Source organism: Chanodichthys erythropterus, chromosome 21 (genome assembly GCF_024489055.1).
Source record: "Chanodichthys erythropterus isolate Z2021 chromosome 21, ASM2448905v1, whole genome shotgun sequence".
Classification (NCBI taxonomy): domain Eukaryota; kingdom Metazoa; phylum Chordata; class Actinopteri; order Cypriniformes; family Xenocyprididae; genus Chanodichthys; species Chanodichthys erythropterus.
This window is the reverse complement of record NC_090241.1, coordinates 25,355,909-25,380,752: the sequence shown is the minus strand read 5'-3', so window position 1 is coordinate 25,380,752 and position 24,844 is coordinate 25,355,909. Positions and strand designations below refer to the sequence as shown.

General features: G+C 36.6%; 1 protein-coding gene across 5 annotated transcripts in view; it reads left to right on the top strand.

Moving 5' to 3' along the window:
- The window catches only part of vdrb (vitamin D receptor b), a 33,226-nt gene extending 17,283 nt beyond the window's left edge, over window positions 1-15,943 (top strand). For all 5 annotated transcript variants that reach the window (XM_067372652.1, XM_067372655.1, XM_067372654.1 and 2 more), the window contains exons 5-9: window positions 2,869-2,968; window positions 4,816-5,002; window positions 7,193-7,344; window positions 10,968-11,084; window positions 11,194-15,943. In XM_067372652.1, coding sequence (XP_067228753.1) covers window positions 2,869-2,968; window positions 4,816-5,002; window positions 7,193-7,344; window positions 10,968-11,084; window positions 11,194-11,447 — 810 coding nt within the window. In that variant the 3' untranslated portion in view covers window positions 11,448-15,943. The remainder of the gene's footprint in view (window positions 1-2,868; window positions 2,969-4,815; window positions 5,003-7,192; window positions 7,345-10,967; window positions 11,085-11,193) is intronic.
- Window positions 15,944-24,844: the final 8,901 nt, after the last annotated feature.

Here is a 24,844-nt window from a genome sequence, read left to right as displayed (position 1 = left end):
TGTGACATGTAAACACTGCAGATTAATGATTGGTCAGAGAGAATCATCACTACCAGCGTCATTGGATTTGAAACATGAGACAACAAACCCGCTGGATTTAAATAGTAACAGCCACCGCAGTATCATTTGTTCGCGAAACGACTTGCTTTAAACGACTGTCGCACACAACTTGAAAAAAGAAATGGGTGTATCTTGGTTAGTAGATGAGGTGCAGAATCGTTGGTGGACAAGAAGTGGATCCATAGCAGTAGAAGCGGCACAACTATAACGATCAGTCTATCCCACCCACTTTAAAGCGATACTAACCGCAATGGTAAAGCAAACTGAAAGTAAAGCGAGCCGAGCCGAGTAGTACAAGCAGTGGAAAAGCGCCATTTGTTGAATAGAGTGTTCCAAAGAACAGCATTAAAATATACATTTTTATAACAATGTGACAGTCCTCACTGTCACTTATGATCAATTTAAAGCTCCTGTCCTTAACTTTTTTTGGGGTTAAAAATAATCCAAAATCAATTTTTGAGCAAGTACAGTGCTCAACCCCCTCTGAAAAGTAACATTTTGAACACAAAAACAATTCCCAAAATACTGACAAGGCTAAGTTTAATATAACATCTGTTTAACTTATAACATGAAAGTAAGGTTAATAATATAACTTAGATTACACATTTTTCAGTTTTACTCAAATTAGGGTGATGCAAAAATGAGTACACCCCACAACAAAAACTACTACATCCAATACTTTGTATGGCCTCCGAGATTTTTAATGACAACACCAAGTCTTCTAGGCATGGAATGAAAAAGTTGGCAACATTTTGCAACATCTATCTTTGTCCGTTCTTCAAGAATGACCTCTTTTAGAGACTGGATGCTGGATGGAGAGTGATGCTCAACTTGTCTCTTCAGAATTCTCCATAGGTGTTCGATTTGGTTCAGATCAGGAGCCACTGAATCACTTTCACACTGTTCTTCTTCAGAAATCCAGCAGTTGCCTTAGATGTGTGTTTAGGATCATTGTCATGTTGGAAAAGTGCACAACGACCAAGGGCACAGAGTGATGGTAGCATCTTCTCTTTCAGTATAGAGTAGTACATCTGTGAATTCATGATGCCATCAATGAAATGCAGCTCCCCGACACTTGTAGCCTTCACCTTTCTGGTGTAAAGAAATTATTTTCTTTCTCAGGTCTTGTGACATTTCTCTTCCATGTGGTGCCATTGCTGACAGCATGAAATGGGAAGTGGTTTTAACACCCTTTTATAGTCAGCTGTCTGCTGGACACCTGTGTAATGAATAATTAGACTCACCTGTGGTTGAATTCTTGTTAAATTACACATTTGTAGTGTAAAAGTTAGCTTTGCTCCAGAGACTTTCAGTGGGGTGTACTCATTTTTGCATCACCCTAATTTGAGTAAAACTGAAAATTTTGTTCTCTAAGTTATATTATTAACCTTACTTTCATGTTATAAGTTAAACAGATGTTATATAAAACTTAGTCTCATCAACATTTTGGAAATTGTTTTTGTGTTCATTGAGATATTGTTTAAAATCTTACTTTTCAAATGGGGTGTACTCATTTACTGAGCACTGTACATAACCAACCAATAAATGTTCAAAACATTTGTTACTTACTTGTTCAGACATTTTCTGGTGAAAATTCTTATTTTGGTCGTACTTCCAAGATGTAGAAACTGTAATTCCGAAGTATAGTGTCCACACCAATGTGGTGACTGACAGCAAACATTAGATTCATCCGCACTGAAGAGCCGTGCCGATGTAGACTGGGTAAACACAGCCTGATCTGCCGGCGATTTGATTTCGCCCAGCAACTCAGTCTGGAAACCCGTACATTCATTTCTACTGCTTCTGTTACACTTTTGCGGGAACCAATCACAGACTGGCTTATCCACCTAGCTCGCTATTAGGGGGGGTTTAACACGATGACGATAGAGAAGCAACGGCAAGCACGACCGTCAATCCAGTTCCTTTTAACCTCTTGACGATGCTGAATGACTTCTTTAGTTTAGCAAACAAATTGCTCAAATGGGTGTAAATACCACTCACTTTCATGTTTTTTTGCACAAATCGCTCAATGCCATTGCTGCTTCTGCAAACCGCTGATCAATGCTGCCAACTAAACCTGTCTGGAGTTTTCGCGTCGCTCTGCAAAGTACGTCACCCGGATCGTTGATCTGATTGGTTGAAGGACTATCCAATTGCGTGAATAATTCTTGTTGATCATGCCTCTTGTGCAGTAGAAAATACTTAGCAAACTCCCCAGACCAATGTTCAATTTTAAATTGAGCTTGGTCTGGTGATAGCCAGACAAGTGCCAATGCACAACCCATGTAAAAATGACAATTCCACAAATAACTGTAATTGCAAGTTTCAAACAGAGATGCTGACAAAGAGGCAGAACTTATGGACTGCAGCTTTAATATGTCCTTCTGAATAAAAGTCAACAAAAACATCTTACTAACCCTAAACGTTTGATCTGTAGTGTATATATGATATATATATATATATATCTCCTTGGAGAGCAACCATAGTTTAGTACATTAACTATAAACATTTTCCACTAGCATTTGACAACCAGAAAGTGTCCAGATACACTTTGTCTCAAGTTCAAACAATATTTCTTTTATTTTATATGAAACCTAACAAACCTTTTGTTTTTTCTGACCAAATGTTTGCTATATGTCAAATAAATGTCATTGATTTGATATGTTGTTATATAGGTAATGCAGAGACATTCATACTTTAAGTGTTCAAAAACTTCTATTATTCACTTTTTTTGTGTTTATTAGGCCTCCATACATTGGTAATTTGTTCAATGTGTTCATGTTTACGTGTGTGTGTTTTATGTTGCAGCCTCCAGTTAGAGAGGGTCCAGTTACACGTAGTGCCAGCCGAGCTGCGTCTCTTCATTCATTATCAGATGCCTCCTCAGACTCCTTCAGCCACTCTCCAGGTGACACACACACACACACAAATGTGTATACATGCTAAACAAATGCATACACACAGTCGTTTGTGCGTAAATCACCTGTAAACTTCATTCTGAGAAATGTTTTTCAGCCCAGTGTGAGGCGCAGGCAGGCGTGTGTGTATGTGTGTTAGAGGTATGTGTGTCTTATATGCACAGCAGGCTCGGTCCATCTCACCATGTCTGACGTCATAGGAGAGCCACTCTAATGACAAACAGACTATTCACATACACACACACACACATATATATGTTGGGTTTCCATGTTTTATGGGGACTTTCCATAGACATAATGATTTTTAAACTGTACAAACTGTATATTCTATCCCCTATAACCCTAACCCTACCCATTAAAGAAAAAAATCTGTATTTTTACATTTTCAAAAAAAACATCATTTAATATGATTTAAAAGCAGAATTCCTCATAGGGACCAAAGAAATGTCCCCACAAGTCACTGGTATTACTATCTTTGTGGGGACATTTGATCCCCATTATGTAGGGTTTACCAGGACCACACACACACAGGGCTCGTACTGGAAGAACAAGTTGTTTTTGTAACATTAAATATGACATTTTTTTTTTATAAATTCTGTACTAGGGATTATTGGTGTGACCATAATATTACATCTCACAATATGTGTACTTTTATATCATGTTTTTTTTTTTCTTTTTTTCTGGGTTTTATATATTTCTATAATATACATATATATATATATATATATATATATATATATATATATATATATATATATATATATATATATATATATTTATATAATATAAATATATATATATATATATATATATATATAAAAAACCAATTAGAAATCTCTGTTTTTGATAATAAACAGTTCAGATTCATTTTTCAAAGTGTCGATCACAGCATTACATTTTACATCTCTTCGTTATATGATATGATGATATTGTTTGCTCTATAGAAAAATGGAAATAAGAGATTTATTCTGCTGTGTTGACTGTTGACAGCTTTGTTTATTGTTATGAAGGCGTTTGCAGTGTGGAACACAGTACGCTGACAGTCAGTGAGCTTGTGCTGAGCTGCAGGCTTAACCAGTCACGTGTACCTGTGGAATCATGCAGGAAAGACATCTTCAATGATTCTAATGCAAGCTGTGCATAATTTATTACAAATCCGAATAACAAAAAGTCCAAATTGTTAAACAGTTACAATATCAAGGGTAACAATATCGATATGTTTGCCCCCCATAATCGTTCATACATAATACATAATGCAGTTTAATGACAGCAAATGAAATGTACACAAAATTGCTGAAATGTAAAAAGATTTTCACATTATTTCCATACAATTCACTAAACATTAACAGCAGAAGTTGTTTGTTGTCTGGCTGTATTATATAAGGCTGATGGCAGATTTTGGAACAGACACAAGGGGGAGATAACACTTCTGTTATTTAGCTAAGTAGACAGAGTTGTCGGCCAGTGTATCAAAATAGTGTGCCTGTCCTTTTTTTTTCTTGGGTCATTTAATTCAGATTTTTACTTGCCAAACCAAGGTTTTCACTGGCCCACCACAAAAATCATTAATAATAAAAAAAAAAATTAATCATTAATTTTATTTAATGCAAAGTAATCAGTCAAAGAATGATCACTTTCCTTTGATCTGTTGGCAACTGTTCAGAGTGTAAATTCTTTAGTCAACATTCAAAAAATGCTGGAAGACTGCAGTGTACCTGTTAGATGAATTGTTGAAGATTGCTGAGATGAAGCAAAGCATTAATCCTTATTTCTTTTCTCTCTCTCTCTCTCTCGCTCTCTCTCTCTCCGCCCCCCCTCTCTCTCTTCACATCTGTAGAGTCAGGAGATCGTAAGATGAATCTGAGTAATCTGTTGATGATGTATCAGGAGCAGGGTTTGAGCTCCAGCCCGGACTCAAAGGAAGATGAGGGCACCGGTCTTTCCATGCTTCCTCACTTGGCTGACCTGGTTTCCTATAGTATTCAAAAAGTCATCGGCTTTGCTAAGATGATTCCTGGATTCAGGTAAAGTAAATTCATGAGTTAATTTTAATTGATATGTGTGTGTATATATATATAATATATATATATATAATATAATATATAATATATATATATAATATATAATATATATATATATATAATATATATATATATATATATATATAATATATAATATATAATACACACTCACTGGCCACTTTATTAGGTACACCTCTTCAACTGCTTGTCTCAACGGGACGACTCAACCTTTTACCAGAGCGTACCGCTCGCGGGCGCCACCTAGCTACAAAAAAATGATAATCATGTTTTTCAAAATTGGTTAACAAAAATTTTTTTTTGTACTCCAATGTGTCAAAAGATCATACAGCTCAGATAATCATGTTATATGTCATTTGAAAGGTCTCACGGAGTAGGATACAACAAGCATAATTGTTTTGGGCTTTGACTAAACTTGAGCAAGTTTTTGTTCTTGAAGCACCGCATAACCCATATGTAAATAATAAACCTGTCTTCTGATGGATACTTCCAGCAGGATAATGCACCATGTCACAAAGCTCAAATAATCTTAAACTGGTTTCTTGAACATGAAAATGAGTTCACTATACTGAAATGGCCTCCACAGTCACCAGATCTCAATTCAATAGAGCACCTTTGGGATGTGGAGGAATAGGAGATTCACGTGGATATGGAGCTGACAAATCTGCAGCAACTGCATGATACTATCATGTCAAAATGGACCAAAATTACCTTGTTGAATCTATGCCACTAAGTATTAAGGCAGTTCTAGCAAGGTGTACCTCATAAAGTGGCCGGTGAGTTTTTCATCTCAGAACACATTTTCTGAGATGTGAACCGATATGTACAAGCTGCACATAACTGAAAACATTAAAGCACTCATAAATGTAATCACAAAGTAGAATTCTTATTGTTTTTTTTTTTTACTTTTTTCTGGAAAATTTCGTTCTTCCGGGTTGAAAAGCAAAATTGAAGCAACGTCACGGAGTCTGATGTAGAAGGGTGCATCCGGAGTGTGTGATTGGCTGCTGAGGCGGCATCATCTGGTTCTACGTCAGCCGGTTCTGAGCATTTTCTCTGCATTTATTCATGAGAATGAACTTGTATAATCCAGTCACTGCACTGTATTACGCATGAGATCACGGTACAGCTGAGAATTAACAGTGAGTTAACAACGCTCACAATCGATCAAAGATCATATACTGACTGGAGTAAGCATGTATTAAGTTTTATGGACATATTTCACATACTCATATATTTGATCACGTCTTCAAATGAAATATATGTACAAATAATGAACTTATGAACGCGATGACATGAGGAATTATTCTAATACACAGAAAAGAAGACAGTGATGTAAACCGAAAATTCAAAGACCAGTGGACAAAAAATAACTGTCCTTATTCTTTTGTGTTAAACTGATGTGTGACGTTTGTTCAGAGACTATAGTGCTTGTAAATGTAATGAAATTTTTATTAGACCTTTTAAATGTTCTTCCGTGTTTCTCCCTCATTCTTGGGAGTTTGTTGTTATATGGTTATATTTTTAAAACGCATAAAGGTGCCCTCAACTCTGTCATATTTTAATATTCACAATGAGTGTGTTGCAGGTCTGTGTTTTATTGGATGTTGTCTCCCCTTTTCCCACCCTCTATTCTTGACAATTTAAATTTTAATTCTCTGTCTTGTTTGAATTCAAAATTGAATTGCCTTGCTCAGTTCAACTGAGTGGCGCACAACCCCCCGATATCTGTGTGTGTAACAAGGGCGGGGTCTTAATTTCACAGGGCCTGGGACTATAACAATTTGTGGACCCTGAGCAACGGTGTTCTGTACATTCCTTTCATCCATTTAGTGGTGCTTGTTTGTGGAAAGTTCCACCATTTTCAGGTTATTGTTGACATGACTGTCATCTATTTGATTTCCTCAGGAATATAAAAATAGTTTTGACCTTATAAACTGTCACTCTCAGTACGTGTTTCTTGCCTGCCTCTGTGCACTTCCATGTATTTCCCAGCTTCCTCAGAATGTGCGTACATACATATGCATTAAGGACCGCAGGTTGCTGTGGTAACCATAGGAGTGTCATGTTATCTGAACTGAATTCACCCACGCCCTCTACATCTGCCATTCACAGAATCCAGCATGAGCCAACATTTGATGTGTATGTGTTTGTGTCTGTTCTTGTGTGTCTCAGAGAGCTGACAGCTGAAGATCAGATTGCTTTGCTGAAGTCCAGTGCTATAGAAGTGATCATGCTAAGGTCCAACCAGTCTTTCAGTCTAGAGGACATGAGTTGGAGCTGCGGAGGACCAGACTTTAAATACTGCGTCAATGATGTGACAAAAGGTACACATAAACTCAAGCTCACACTGATGGACATTGTTTCATGCTTTGACTTGCAACAGTTGCAGTGTTATTGTTAAACGATTTTTGTTAAATGAAATAAAGCTGATATAAAATATGAATAACTTAAATCATGATGTACTAAAATGATAGAAAAAAAATAAGTTGAATAAGTTGAAATAATAAAAAAACCTACTAAAAAAAGAATAACAAAATTACTAAAATTAAAATGAAAACTGAAAACATAAAAAGCTAATTCAAAACGTAATAAAAATACTGTAGTATGTAATCATACTACAACAACACTGAACAGTTGCATGTAATGTCAAAGTTTTCCTTGATTTTGAAGAGGAAGTTTTACTGCATTTTATATCTCATCAACAATTAATCTTATGATTTATGAAAGTGAATTGCAAGGTGAAATGTGTTATTTTTAAAATAATTTTTATACTGTTTTAATGCTTTAAGACAATTACAGTGGCTCCAAAAAGTATTTTGAAAATTACACCATACACGAAAATGTATGCAAATCTTTGTATTGATGATAAAATATCAAACTAAGTAAATCTTTTTTTTAAATAAATATAGCACAAGCATTTCACAAAAAGAAGTTTTTAAAATTAATCATTATGTATCACAAACTAACAATTAACTAAAGTTTTTTTTTTAATCTTGGTTTGTTAATTTATAAACATACTATTGTACATGAATTCATATTAGTTAATACGTTACCTTGAAATTAATCTTCAGATTTTTTAAAGTCGACCTTTACGTGATTAAAGTCGAGTAGACATCGACTAGTCGCTGATGACATCATTAATGAACAAATAAGCCTGAACCTCGAGCTGAGACTCGAACGTGGCTCGCCTTATGCACAGCTATGGCATATTGCTCTTACATAACAGCTTATTTTTATCAGTTCTTTTGTCTGGGTCGTTATATTTTTCACAGATTTCTGCTCATTCTAAATCAGATACAGATAAAGTAGCACAGTAAAGATTCCATTTATATGAATGCATTAGTGAGAGAGCATTTGTGTGTGTGAAGTAATTCTACCTGGCAGCATCTTTCTACTAATTGTGAAGCTATGGGTTATAGTTACTAAGACATATATGCCAGAACTTTTCAGTTTCTAAGGTATTTTATTGATAAATCACAGAACAGTGTTGACAATACATTTCTGTGCTACTGAATGTTTCTGTGCGTGCTACTGTCTATATGTGTGTGTGTGTGTGTGTTACAATGTAGCAGCGCATTAGTTTAGCATGACATGCTGCTGTACAATATAGCATACATCAGTTACCTGTAGCAGATCTACAGGTGGAGCTGGGGAAGGTGGAGGGTTCCTGAAAGCGCACTGCACTGCTAAGGCAAATGCTACTCATGTATTTGAAGACTGAGCATGCAAGCTCATTGGCTAATAATACAGCAGGAACCAATCATCTGTGTCCTGTAGATAATGTGATTTCGAGCAGGTAAAAGGACCTATTAGCCTGCGCATTTAGCGTTTCATGACAGAACTTTGTACCTTGTGGAGCGCTCCCGGAGTATGCATTTTATTTGTTATTAACTGTTTGATACACAGTGTAAATGTGGACTTCAAAGATTTCTTCTCCAGTTTTGCCCTTTATTGGCAATGATCACCGACTAATCAATGTCAAGTTTAAAGCGTCATGGCAGAGAATTGAAGTCGACAAATTAACATTAGAATTTAGCATAAATGTTAACAATATATGCTATGAAACTATGAAAGTATTGTTGTTTTATGACATTTTTAGGTTTCAAATTATTAATAATATATACATAAAAATATAATATAACAATAATATATAATATAATTTATATTATTAATTATAATAATTATTAAATTAGAAATTCTGATAAATGCAGATCAATACATGCTATGCTAAGTATTCTTTATTGTATTGCAATTATAATTTTTAAAATTATTATAGTAATTCTATAATATTATAATATAAATTATAAAACAATAGCTATATTGTTCAAAATTTTGAATATTTTTTGTGTCACTTTCAGGTTATCAGAAATAATAATAATAACAATAATAATTAAAAAAAAAGTTTGTAGATGTACAGCAACCCATGGTTATCAGGGTTTCCGCGGGGTCTTAAAAAGTCTAAAATTCTGAACTTTAAATTTAAGGCCTTAAAAAGTCTTAAAAACGGCCAGATTTTCATCCGAGGTCTTAAATTTCATTTAGTCAGGTCTTACATTTTTTTACCCATTTCCAGAAACGCTACCTGCTGAAAGTTATTACAAAGTAGCAAAAAAGTAGCGAGTCGTAGTTCTTTCTGGGGTATAATTGGTGTTGGTATACGCGGTGATAAAACTACAAATCCCGTGATAAATGCAATACCTGCCCGCGAAATACGTCTGCGTCTCCTCAGAGTTTGTTAAAGTTCGGCTACGTGTGGAAAATGGGAAAGTGTACTTTCAACGAGACATGGCTAGATCACAGCGATTTCTGCTGTTGGTTACAAGCGGTACCCAGCTCCAGGTACGAGGCTCACTGCAAACTTTGCAAAAAAAAAAAAATTCAGTTAGAGAGTCTGGGTGTGAAGCGGTGTAAAGGCGCTGGAGTCACACGCCAGAGCGGAGAAACACAAGCTAGCCGCAAAATCTTTTCAGCGGACTCGGCCAATTAGCCTCACCACTGCCGTCGTCCTCCTCAATGCCTGGTCCCTCCGGTCTCCAGCGCAATATCATCACAGCTCCGTCGAACAACCTTCGGGCTACTTTTGGAGCGACTGACACATCGAAAGCCGAGGTGATTTGTATACACACGGTGACCTAACACCACTCATTTAATAGCAACAGTGAGATTAACGATCTCTTCCAAGTGATGTTCCCTGATTCAGTAATCGCGAAGCCGTTCTCTTGCGGGCCCAACAAGATCGCTTATGGCGAGATTTGGATTGGGGGAGTTTATAAAGAGGGAATTGATTCGTACTCTTACCGGGCCGTATGTCGTAACGTTCAATGAAAGCCAAAATCAGACCAACAGGACCATTGTTCTGGAACAATGAAATTAAGTCGAGGTACCTGGACTCACAGTTAATGGGACAGTGCGGGACACACACACACATACATATATCAGATAATCCATGTTAGATAGATACTTACCTCGGGATAATTAGAGTATCTATCTAAAATGGATTATCTGGTGTGTGTGTGTGTGTGTGTGTGTGCTACATTGGTTGTTACATGGGTTGGAGTAGCCTGTTCAATCTTTATTAGGCTATTAATATGCTGTTTTGTAATGTAAATAAATAATGAGATGAAATCTATTCTATTTGAGGGCAAGTTTGTCTAAAAAGCCTAAGGTTTTGGGCATTTGGCACATTGATGTGTGTGGAAGGTTACTAATGTGATTGCTTTATCTGTAAATTAAATTAATGCTTTTTCAATGACTGAATTCATTGAAATAAAATGATTTTTTCAGAATTTCTTTGATTTGAATATTTTTTGGTAATGCGTCGTGTAGGTCTTAAATTTCAGTCTTTATGGTCTTAAAATGTCTTAAAGGTCTTAAATTTGACTTACTGAAACCTGCATAAACCCTGCTCATGAATTAATCCTGATTTTGTGTATGTTTGGGGACGCAGCTGGACACACTCTAGAGCTTTTGGAGCCTCTGGTGAAGTTTCAGGTGGGCTTGAAAAAACTCAATCTACATGAGGAGGAACATGTGCTGCTGATGGCCATTTGTCTGCTGTCTCCAGGTCAGCGAGTATCCCAAATACACAAAACATCAGACAGACTGAGATTTTAAAAACATGCCCATGCTTGCAAACAGGAATCTCATTTGTCTGTGTTTGTGTGTGCTCATAGACCGGCCCGGGGTGCAGGACCACGTGCGAGTGGAAGCGTTGCAGGACAGGTTATCTGAGGTTCTGCAGGCGTACATCCGCGCGCATCACCCGGGGGGCCGTCTGCTCTACGCTAAGATGATCCAGAAGCTGGCGGACCTCCGTAGCCTGAACGAAGAGCACTCCAAGCAGTACCGCTCCCTTTCTTTCCAGCCCGAACACAGCATGCAGCTGACCCCTCTGGTGTTGGAAGTATTCGGCGGACAGGTCACCTAGTAACTTCACCCGAGTCAGATCAAGATGTGCGGGTTAAACATTGTGACCCGGAGGGGTGTAGAGTGAATGTACGGACAATCACCTTAAAATGCATACAGAGTTTCCAGGACGAAGTTTGTGAGTGGTGTGTGTGTGTGTGTGTGTATATGTGTATCCCTCATCATTTACAGATCGGCTAGGGAGTGCCATAGATGTTTCCGTTTGTTTGTTGTATGTAAGGAGAACATTCTTACAAGAATGTCATGGTGTTTTTCACTGTGGCACCTCACTACAGTAATATTTTACTGTATTATCAATAGCCAACAGTATTACACTGCATGTGTAGGATGAGTGTGTGAGTGTGCGGTCCTGTTCAAAACCTCTGCATGGTCCCCAAAGCGCTGTCCACTACTGCTGATGTCCTGTCTCTTCACCTCCTGCCTTTAAATGCACAGGGTTAAAAATACTAATGCAAGCACACAGCTCTAACTCACCCCACGCCTAGCCACTTAACCAATCAAACGGCAGCTCCGCCCCCTTCCTCTGCCTCCACAGCTGATAGGTTGCTGAACAATGGCTGTCTTCTGTAATGTTTGCCTCTGCTGTGATTGGCCAATTATCTAACGCCTCTGCAAAGTGGTTAGTGCGGCATTAGCGCTTGCCACGCAGCTAACCTGTAAATAAGACTCGGTATCTATATTCTTACCTTTTTCGATTAGTGTAAATAGAGTTTAATATAAGCGCTTCTTGTGGCTTATGGTAGAATTTAGCAGAGGGAGACCCTGCAGCCCTGGCTGGCTATAATCAATATGTAAAGACTACAGTTTATACTGCATTTATGCAAACACACAGGAATTGGAACCATGAATTATGTTTTTTAAAAACTGAGAGCTTTACCTCACATCTGTAAATCATATAGGTTACATATATCTCAACTCTTGCATTCCATCATTCGTTTTTTTTTACTTTTTTAATATTCTTTTAATTTAACTAATTGTTTTCCCTAACAAAGATTTACCCTTTAGTTCCATTAGTCATCACATTTGATTTTCCTCATAACAAAATCCTAAATGCTTTTTATCATGAATTTGAATTTTACCTTTTTTTTATATTTATAGTACTTTCACAAAAAGCAAGAGTTACAAAGCTATAATAAAAAGGATTCTAGGGCATATTTCAACACAAAAGAAAAAAATCACCCCAAATGCATTTTAATAACTGTAATATGATATGGAATATAGGTAACACTTTACAATAAGGTTAACTACTTTTGTTAACATGAACTAAGAATGAACAGTTCTACTACAGCATTTATTGATCTTAGTTAATGTTAATTTCAACATTTACTAAAACATTATTAAAATCATAATTGTATTTGTTAAAGTTAGTTAACGCACTGTGAACTAACATGAACAATGCATTTTTATTAACTAACATTAATAAAGATTAATAAATACTGTATTGCTTATTGTTAGTTCATGTTAGTTAATACATTAACTAGTTTTACCAAATGAGACCGTATTGTAAAATGTTACCCGAATATATAATCTATATTACAATTATCTATTCATAACATTTTAAATATTTTCTCTTCATATTCTAGTGAGGATTTTTTTTTTCTCACAAGGGTAATGAAAACTTGTTAGAAAAATTTCTTAATGGAAAAATTAATTGAAAATAATATATATAATAATTTTGGGGTGAAATATGACATGGGTATCTTGGGTATCAGGTTTTGGGAGAATCATATAATCTTTTGGTTTTGAGCATCACACACTACTAGGAATGACTTTACTGAGAAATAAGACTGGTTCTCACTTTTTTTTTTAAGGTAACTCTAATAGCAGCATGCTGGATAATGAATGATCTTGACGTTTGTCATCAGTAACTACAGTTTTACATGCTACCTGGGTGTTTTTGCTAGTTGTTTGCACAGGCAGGTTCTTCAAAGCATTATCTAATTACAGCATAACAAAACTCAGCACATTCTTTTCTTATGCTGGGTTGTTATTATCTAAACAGTAATTACAGACACATAATACCATGTCAGCCATGGTATAGACTTTTTGTTGCATGTCTTTGTTCACCGTGTTAATATCACTCTGGCCACTGCCTGCATTGTGTCCTCTAAACCAAACACGGCTGCCTTAGCTTGGCCTCAGCTGTTCAGTTATTCATTTTAATTGATCTTTTTATGCTTTTTAAGTACGTAAGAGTCCTTTTCTCCACTGTGTATAATAGCTGTATGTGATATTTGCGAGACTGTCGACTCTCTGAGTCGCATTAGAGGGCTGATACTTACAGAGCACTATCTCTGTTGCTTTATATATCTTGTTCTCTCCACTTTCTCTTTTTTAAATCACGTCTGATTTGTATGAATCTTCTACTTCTCGGTCAGGGCTCAGGGTCATTAGGAAAAACTTTTCTGTGGTATGAGAGTTAATCATCGTTAATGAAGATTGTCTGTAGGTGCGAGTTTGGTGTCAGAACTGGGTCGGCGATTTAATGATCATGTAAGCTGAATTTAACTACCTGGAAACTGCGGTTCCTCAGCTAGGCGAGCGCAGTGCGCATGTGTCTGTGGAAGCGTGCGTTTATGAAGCGAGGGCGATGCATAGCATTTACCTATACACCAAGTATATTCATATTTGATTGGGTGTCACATATTCGGCCCAGCATAGATGGGTATTTGTGTGTGAGTGAAAAGGTTATCGTTTCCTCAGTATATTACTAATAAATAACTTAGTCATGGCACTTAAGATTTAATGATATGGAAGGTTTGCTTTATATATATATATATATATATATATCTTTGAGTATAACTTTGCAAATGTAAAAGATTAAAATATTTTCTTGTAGACTAGTTTTGATATTCTGATATCTGTACAGGTGGAGGCACAGGGCAGATGGTTGTGTGTGTATGTTTGGGTAGGTAGGTATGCAAATATAGGAAAGTACGACTGAATGCTAACCTCCTGCCCAGTGCAGGTGAATTATATATATATATATATATATATATATATATATATATATATATATATATATATATATATATATATATATATATATATATATATATATATATAATATTATTCACTATCTTATTGCTCTCTTTCAGACTGTCTACAAGTTTTAAAGAGAACAAGTGAATATATATTCACTATCTTATTGCTCTCTTTCAAACTGTCTATTTTATCGTCTTCATGCCTTCTCTCTATACTAAGCTGCTCAGTACTTTGTGGGATAAGGGTGTACACTCAATTTTAAACTGGAAAACAATGAAATCTTCCAGTTTTGAGCATTTTTGTAATCATTCACTTATTTGTTTTGTTCTGATTTCGTGACGAACGAGTGAGAATATATCCCTGCAGCAGTTACCATAAATTTATATCAGACAAACCAGGACAACATGTCATATTTAAACCGTTGCAAGAATACATTATGCATGTTGATGATGATGCTGATGATGATGATGATGATGATGGCGAGACGTGAGAAGGATGGGGAAATTGATGTTGGTCTCTTTTCTGAGTCCAAAATGTAACCATAACAAACTACCTCTCTGGGGAACAGACACATTTGATTTGTATTTTTTTATGATTCATGTTTGTATTTATTGCTGTGCAGTGGCTCACATGGACAACCCAGTACCTCATGTATGAATATCACTTAACAACAAAGACGCCTTAACAGTTGTTTTATCAGATTTTTTTAAACTATTATCTGCGTGTACAGTATTTGTATCCTTAGCTTTCTCCAACACGTTCAAACATTGACATACACGGACAGACAGACAGACAACATGTTCATTACACGTTCACAAGAAAGCTGAGAGCTGTTAAGGCGTGGTCACTTCCATGATTGACAGTGTTCAGTTGCTGCTGGGATTGGTTGGCCATCCTCAGGCCCCTCCCCCTCTTTATTCTGACTGCTCAGTTGGATTTTGCTGCTCTGCAAAACAATTACACAAAACATGACAGAGCATGGCCTTCTCTCTTTTTCTCTTTTTAAACGGTGATCTGTCAAGTGGACATCATCTACCCTGCGAATCACACATGCTCAAACGTTACCTCGTACAAAAATGCATATATACACTCTATGGTCAATACCTCATGCCAGGTCAATCCTAAAATGGAGTAGAAGATGGATTTGAATTGATGACAGGGTCATCTGTGACAAAGAGTTGATGAAGAGAGACATGCTCTTTACCTCTCCTCTTCTGTCTGGGCACCATAGGACAGGAGATCAATAGAAAGTTTGTGGCACTAAATGGCTCATAAGTGCTGAAGCACTTCTGTCTCTGAGTGAATGGGTACCATAAAGAAAACTGTAATGCAAATGCTAGCTGTTTACAGGCTAACAGTAGTATGCCTGCTCACCAGGACAAAACCAGTTGAATATGACCATTCATGAAACTGTTAAAAATGCCTGTTTTTTTTTCTTTTTCATCATAAAGTATTGTAAATTCATGTTCCTGATTTCATGTAATATTGGTCAAATGTTTTACAAATCAATAAAAGAATATAATAATAAAGGCTGGTTACTTTGATTTTCTGTCATATAGGGGAGAGTGGGGTAGGCTGTGTCAAGCAAAATTAACGATTTTGTAATGTCATATGTTTAGAAAGGGCCCATAGAATATTCTCAAACCTGTTTGTCAAAGCAAATTTCTCCCATGTAATATTACATTTAAAATACAAAGTTGTCCAGGTAGGCTATATTAAGCTCACTTGCATTTCATGTTTATGGCCACTAGATGGAGACTTTGTACACACTGTCGCTGAGGCAATCGGCCTGTGGAACAGATTATGCTGATATTCAACTGTGTGCTGCTAACTGCTAAGCTATGTTACTGTAACTTCACGACATTAAAAAGATAAAAGCAACAGCAGCATTAACTCTGGCCCTGACAGCGCTGTCGTCCTGAAACGGTCAGACTCAGTAGATATATTTGAATGGCCGTCAACAGAAAAGAGGCCTCTCAGTATGCTGGATAGACTTATTAATAATTAATATAACACAAATAATAAATTGATTGGCAGTGTGATAGTCTTCAAAATGTTTGTCGTGGCTACAGAAAAGTTTTCTTTTTAAGAGAAGGCATGAACATTTTGCAATAGCCTAAGTAGGATTCACTTGCGGCGTTTTAGCGGGAAGGGAACGCAGCTTCGGCCCTTCACGAAGTGCTCTACCACAAGGCCGTTATATTATAGGCTACTTTAATGTAGCCCTATCTCAGTTAATACCTATGGTTAATACAAGCTTAGATTATGGATTCGAATACTTTCACACAGCAGCAGAAAATGGTTGTCAGTCCTTTGAGTCCTTAAAGGGTTATAGTTCACCCAAAAAATGAAAATTCTGCCATTTATTACTCACCCTCATGCCGTAAGATCTTCATTAATCTTCGGAACACTAATTAAAATATTTTAGTTGAAATCCGATGGCTCCATGAGGCCTTCATAGGGAGCAATGACATTTCCTCTCTCAAGATCCATAAAGGTACTAAAAACACATAGATCTAAAATGCTTCAGGAAGCATCGGAGCACAATGAATCAGCATATTGATTCAGATCGTGTGTCAAACTGGCAACGACTGAAATCACGTGACTTAAGTGCTCCGAACCGTTGATTCGACACACGCTGATTCATAACGCTCTGATGCTTCCTGAAGCAGTGTTTTGAAATCGGCCATTATTGGGTTTTTTTTTTGCACACCAAAAATATTCTCGTCGCTTTATAATATTAATATTGAACCACTGTACTCACATGAACTGATTTAGATGTGTTATACCTTTATGGATTTTGAAAGAGGAAATGTCATTGCTGGCTATAAAGGCCTCACGGAGCCATCAGGTTTCAACTAAAATATTTTAATTTGTGTTCCAAAGATTAACGAAGGTCTTACGGGTGAGGAACATTTTATGTTAGGCATTTTATAACCAAACCAGCTTAGAACCCAAGAGGCAACAGTCTGATCATTTTTGGGTAAATACTGGACCATAGAATCCTTCACATCTTAATACACCCAAAATCGGCGAATTTCACTGCCAAATCAGAAGCGCAATAGAACAGTTTTTTAAATTGTCACCAGTAGCCAAAATTTTATGGCACCTACAGTAAATGTTGTATTTTCTTATATATGTTTTATTTTACCAGTTGTGGAATCCAACCATTCATCTGAGGTAGCCTACTTTGAATATTTCCATTTTTTGCAACTTTAAGTTACACATTTATTAATAGTAAATTAATAATAAATAAATTTAAGATCATCGATCATGTTTGCAGCGAACAATATATTTCAGACCTACTAGTGGAGTAATAATAGGCTAACAATAGTATCTAGGTCTGAATTTAAATAATTGTACGTTTTAATGGATCACGCTACAAACATAATGATCTTATAATAGATGCACTGCTGTGTCCATTATCACATAATTAACACTTTTGGACACTTTTGCTTTAACGGACATTAGACAACACTGCAAAATCAAGCTGTTATTTACATATTTATTGTCCAACATTCTCAATTTTTATGATACATGTCCTTAAATTAATTTTATATGTTGGTATTAATTCAGTGTTTATAATGCTTTTAATCTTTTGATCTTTTAAATAATTTTAACCCAAACTGACTGGGTTTCTAGAGAGCAAAGTTTTTTGAAAAAAGTGGAAGACTTAAACACAAAGTCTGTAAAATAAACTGTTAAAAGGATTTGATGATCAAGTGATAGTATTTTATTCTGTGTTGTCATCATTCAGTTTGGATTTTAGCTTTAATGTACATTTTTTAACAACGCAGCTGATATTGCCATAGAAAGTGGAGTGGAGTTGCTGTCACCACAAAATGGCGGAAACGCAGGCCCGCTGCTGGGCGCCGGTGTTTCAATGGAACGTTCTATTTCGTGTCGCTTCTTGTTAGTGTGTTCTTTGACCTATCACGTCCGTAAATTTTCAAGACTCACAACCGCATTCTCGGAATTTTCGCGCTGTGTGAACGGAACAGAACGGAACTAGTTGTCTGTAACGTCATACAGTGCGAGAGAGCCGTTGTTTTGTGTGTGGTTTCGCTTTCGGTAACTTACTGTGACAGAGACATGAGCTGTGTGTCATCTGAAGGAGTTCGATCCAATCACTGTTTTCTACCGGAGGCGGAGCGGCTCCCGTCAGTTTTGTGTTTCTTTTCCAAATTCAAATGCCGTGTCATGCGCGAGACGTCGCAAAGGACACTACACTCCCGTGTTTACATGCTGCTGTTGGTGAAAGGGTTAGTTCACCCAAAAATGAAAAATCTGTCATTTATTACTCACGCTCATGACGTTCCACACCTGTAAGATCCTCGAAACGCAAATTGAGATATTTTTGTTGAAATCCGATGGCTCAGTGAGGCCTGCATAGGGAGCAAAGACACTTCCTCTCTAAGATCCATAAAGGTACTAAAAACATATTTAAATCAGTTCATGTGAGTAGGCCTACAGTGGTTTAATATTAATATTATAAAGCAACGAGAATATTTTTGGTGCGCCAAAAAAAACTAAATAAATTAATTAGTGATGGCCGATTTCAAAACACACCTTCAGGAAGATTCGAAGCAATGAATCAGTTTGTCAAATCCGCAGTTCGGAGCGCCAAAGTCACGTGATTTCAGTAGTTTGGCGGTTTGACACGTGATCTGAATCATGATTCGATACACTGATTCATTATGCTCCGAATCTACAGTGTTTTGAAATAGGACAAAAGTGATGAGACTTTTCAGTTTTATGGACGTCGCCATCTTACGTTGGTCACTGTCGTTATGGTTACTAGTAAGAGAATATGGGCTTGACTCTCGTTGCACGTTCATACAGTGTTTCAGATGATACTGCAAGTTGCTGTGGTAATGGGACATTTCGAGACTCACACCTGTAAGTAAATGTGGTTGTCAATCCCAAAAACTGACGGTGTGAAGGTGGCCTATATATTGAAAAAATGATGGTTCTATATACTCTAATTTGGAAAGAAAATTAATACATATTTTGCGTTACCTTTTCTAATCTGTTGCGTTTATGAACACTAGTTTTAATAAGTATTAGTTAGTCACTAGCATTCATTTTAATTTTGAGTTGTAGCTATGTTATCTGGAATATGCAGAATGAAAAAACAAATCTTGTGAAAATTGTTTGGAAGAGACTGTCAATTCACGTTTCTGTGTTTAGGAGGCTCGTGACATAAATTTCCAATATGGCAGATGTATCAAGGTAATCGGCAAAATAATGTTGTATCTGTTAATCGAATTCGAAAAAGTACCCGGATGACTACTGCTTCTGAAGTGAGCATCCAATGGACACATTACTATCCCATGAGGCCAAAAGAGAGGATCTGTGAATGACAGTGAATGAAAACATGACAAATATAGTACATTCATACTATACACATGCTATATACTATATATGTGTGTAGTATGAATGTGTATGGAAGTACGTATAATTCAGACATAGTGTATGTCTTCAAGTTGCTTTCTTTTTGAGGAAATGGGATCTATGAGAGTAGATCCTCAAAAAATATTGGCTGGATGGGTGTGGGATTGCTGGGATTGAAATTTGAGTGTTTGTTTGTGGCTGTGAGTGGTAGATCTCATCTTTTGAGCTCCTCTCAGATATCTAATACAGTGCAGACATGTTTTTTTTCCACAGCTGACTGAGTACCTTCATCTCATTGTGGTGAGTGTGGGTGTGAGAGAGAATAAGGAGAGAATGGAGTTTATCAGGGCGCACAGTCACAAGATGAACGTTAGCAGAGCGTAGGTTGATTTTCGTTGCCATGCGGGGAACAGGAGATAAGGTGCCTTGTGCCACAGAGTAGATTGTTGGTCGTTACCCCAAACCCATGAGAAGAAGGGAGGGGAGACTGAACCAAAGTCAGTGAAGCTATGTGATGGGTGGTGGATTTCAAACTGTCTCCAAAATCAGAGACAGGCCTTTTCTACATCTCTCCAGGCCAGTGGTCTCAAACTCAATTCCTGGAGGGCCACAGCTCTGCACAGTTTTGCTCCAACCCTAATCAAACACACCTGATCCAGCTAATCAAGGTCTTCAGGATTACTAGAAACTTCCAAACAGGTGTGAGTTGGAGCTGGTTGGAGCTAAACTGTGCAGAGCTGTGGCCCTCCAAGAATTGAGTTTGAGACCACTGCTCCAGGCCTTTCTTGAGTCTTCACACAGGAAGCCTTAAATCATCATCAAGATGAACACTTTGAAAGAACACTTTCAGAGTGTTTAAAATACTTCTCCCACCTGCAAGCATCATAGCTTGACACTTTGGTGACTTCTAGTGCTTTCATAAACCCTATTTAAGGCTTGCATGAGAATGACCTTTGCATTTGACCTTTTAAGCCACTTTAGATCCTTCACATATATAATATGCCTAAAATCTGAGGAACAAAATTACAGAGGTGTTTGATGAGCTGTTTATTAATCGTATCTTATGCTTAACCTTTTTAGTAACATTTTATGGACTGAATTTTGTAACAAAAAACTAAATCAATTGAAAGCAAAACGATCAAACCATTGTTTTGGTCAGCAAAAACTGTAATTAAAAAGGTTTATACAATGACAACATATAAAAACATTGCGTCAATATCATTGTGCAGACTTGTCGAAATGAAAATATGCTTTTCGTGATTCAGTGCAATGTTTTGTTTGAAATCTACTTTAACTTAGTTTAATCTAAGCTTAATGTAACCCAATGTATGTTTGTTTTTCTTCTGGTTTACATATATATATTTGTGTAAGTTACACTAAAAAAGTATTAAAAAAATTAATTACTAGCTACTAATTACATCTTCAATAGTGTAATTAGATTACTTATTATTTCATCAACTCTAATCAACTTAGTATTTCATTACTAATTACTATGAACAGACATGAAACGGCTCTTTTAATTCTTGCATATAAATTAAAGCATATTAATAAATTACATAAATTATTCATGAACAGACTAAAGTATTTAAAGGGAGAAGGTTACGTTAAAAACGTACATTTTAACATTAAACATAAAATTTTTATGTTAAATCCACTATTGTTTTATATAGAATTGTTCTATAATTAACAGTAATTAATGTAATTACATCAGAAGTAACTGTAATTAAATTACAGAAACATTTAGAGTAATCCCTTTCTTTACATTTTCAAGAAAAAAGTAATTAAATTACAGTCATTAATTTGCAATGCATAACACCCAACTCTGTATATTAAGAAAATATAACCGTCTGTGTTAAAATATGCAGAATAGAACTTGTCTTGGGCATGCTGACCTTAAAGAGTAGTGGTGTGTGTGTGTTTTAATGTATAAACATGGTTCTCAATTGGGGTGGGGTGCAGCATGTCTTTTTTAGATAAAGTTGCATAAAAGCCGAAATATTAATGGCTGTCTTATCAACTCCTGTCCCTTCTCTATTTCTGTCTGGGTATTAATACTGTGGGTGTTGCCTTGGAAGCGTGCCCTAGCTAATATGAGTTTCCTGGTGAAGATCAACTGCCTACTGAGAATTTGGTTAGCTTTACTGTAAGTGTTTCAAACCAGGTGTTTGCCTAAAACACAGTCTACATTCTGTTGACTTTTAATCATTACATTTGGGACAGTGTTTTTGAGCCAACTGAAGTCCTACTGAAGTATTGGCATCAACTATTTAATGAAATAATTTCACTTAAATTTTTATAGGATTTGTTTTAGTGAAATTCTTTATGTGAATAGGCCTACTAGATCTGAAATATAATTCTGTTTTATATAATCATTTTTAAGTGATTTAATCATTTTTAGTTCATACTATAAAATAAACATTCTTTTTTTAATCAGCATTGAAAATACAAATACAAACACCACCATAATAATGCATAAATACTTTTTAAATATTTTTAAAAACCACACACAGGCATTACGATAATGAGATAATGAGTGAAATGTGCGTAATTGTCTTCAAAATTGCCGAGAGCAATGTGTCCTTCAATCTGACATGTAGAGCAGTTGTTCTTCGGGCAACCCAAGTTTGAGCCTCGGCTTGTGGTCTTTTCCACGGACCTTTACGACAAAAACGCAGCCCTGAAGCATCAACTTAACTATCCCCTGCGAAGGCTTCCTTCCCTTTCCTTTCCCTATGTATAGATAAAACATTATCAAAATTATTCCAGTTCGCATAGGTCCGCAGACACAACTAATTTTTCTGTATTATGCAGACCATACAAGTAATTGGGCGATGTCACTTTGTAAAAAGACCAAGCGTCTGCACACATACACATTCAAACGCGTAAATGAACGACAAGAATGCATTAAAGGTCTTCGGTTTTTAGTAGGAAAGGTGTCATTTAAGCGGCCCCTAAGTTAATAATTAACAATTTTTAAAATGGAAGTTATTCAGTCAAAAACCTACTTTAGCTTGAAAATAATATTTTCTTAGAGCAGCTGTAAAGCCAAAACAATCTATTAATTAATTTTCCTATTATCACTGTGAAGCTGCTTTGAAACAATCTGTATTGTGAAAAGCGCTATATAAATGAAGATGACTCCTTTCCCATTCCTGTCCCCTCTTTCTTTGCTTCTGCCCGTTCTATATATTGTCCCATCCCATAAAAAGCTCCTTTAACGTAAAGGTCCATCCTTCAAATGAGATGTTAAACTCAAGTCCTGACTCTCTGTGGAAAAATCCCAGTAGGGGATGTAGGGGAGTAAGGATGTAACCCCAGAATCCTGGCCAAATTTGCTCATTGGTCTCTGTCCATCATCATGGCCTCCTAATCATCCCCACCTGATTGGCTTCATCACTCTCCACCAATAAGCTGGTGTGTGGTGAGCATTCTGGTGCAATATGGCTGCCATTGCATCATCCAGGTGAATGCTGCACATTGGTAGTGGTTGAGGAGATTCCCCTCTTTCATATGTAAAGCGATTTGAGTGCTGTGAAAAGCGGTATATAAATGTAACAAATTACATTATTTAAAAGTACTGTACAAATTTTATAAATAAATAAATGCCATTTGACTCTGATTCAAGCCATCTCACACAAAGCACTTCAGATCATTGTAGTGTTTCATAACATCCAACCAGGGCAACAAGTTCAAACGTTAGTATGTGCTTAAAGCATACAGGCTAAACTTTAATTAGTTATAATGAAATATAATGATATGCTGTCTTGAAACAACCTTATATTAATGTTATATAACCATGAGAAGGCCAATTTAGTTAATCTTGGTTGTGTCAGTGTAGGCTTGTATGTAAAATTAGTAAATACAGGATAAGTCAATATAGAGCTATTAAAGTCAATCGTCCCACACATCGAGTGGAAAACCCCCACTGCATCGTGCCTCCTCAGTTTAGCTCATGCTCAGAATGTCAGTGTGTCAGTGAAATGTCATTCAAACACAGTCACAGATACACAGATCTGGGCAAATGGAAAGGAATGCGGTGAGGTCAGCACAGGTATTTACTGGAACGGCTTACAAAATAGTTTTTTTTTACTTTCAGAACATGATGGACACTCATGGGCTCGGTTTTGAAAGTGAGTTTGGGGATGCATTTGCAGGTGGTTGTGCAAGTGGCCTGGGGTGGTTCTTATATGGGGCAGCCTTCTCGCATCTGTTTCTGAGTAAAACCACATTGTCCTCGCTGCTGTCTCAGCAAAGAGCCCAGGTATCTGCAGAGACAAACCTGGATAGAGAGCACAAACAGAGAATGAGAAAGTCTCAGTGAAGGGGGGTGAGGTCAAAGTTTCCTGTAAAGCGGTAGAGCAGGTGCAAAACCAAACACAGACACATATTCACACAGGAACACTATATGCATGTTGAGCTCCAATGTACAAATTGGAGGGCCATTTAATATCATCATGCAGAGTTGATAACAAATAGTTAGTGATTATAGGGATTATATAAAGGAAATCATTCTTTTGATGCCAGTGCAAATGCAGCGGTGACAACTGATTAAAAAGCCACAGAACCACCAACAACTTCTACATTACTTGCAAACTGTCTCATATATCAGCCAATTAACCAGCTTAGAAAGGACAAAAAGAATAAGTTAGGTGAAGAATAAGAAGGTGAATCAAGGGTAAAATAAAGACAAGCAGATTAACTAATTTGTATTTTCCCACTATTAAGATCTCCTCTCTTTTAGTAGGATATAGCCTGCATATCTCAGGGTTAGTTCACCTAAAAATAAATTCTGTTATTAATTACTCTAATTACTCACCCTCATGTCGTTCCAAACCTGTTGGACCTTCGTTCATCTTCGGAACACAAATTAAGATATTTTTTTGATGAAATCCAAGAGCTTTCTGACTTCCAATAGACTGCAACAGATTTATTAAGGCCCAGAAAGTAAAGACATTGTTAAAATAGTCCATGTGACTAAAGTGGTTCAACCTTAATGTTATGAAGCGACAGGAATAGTTT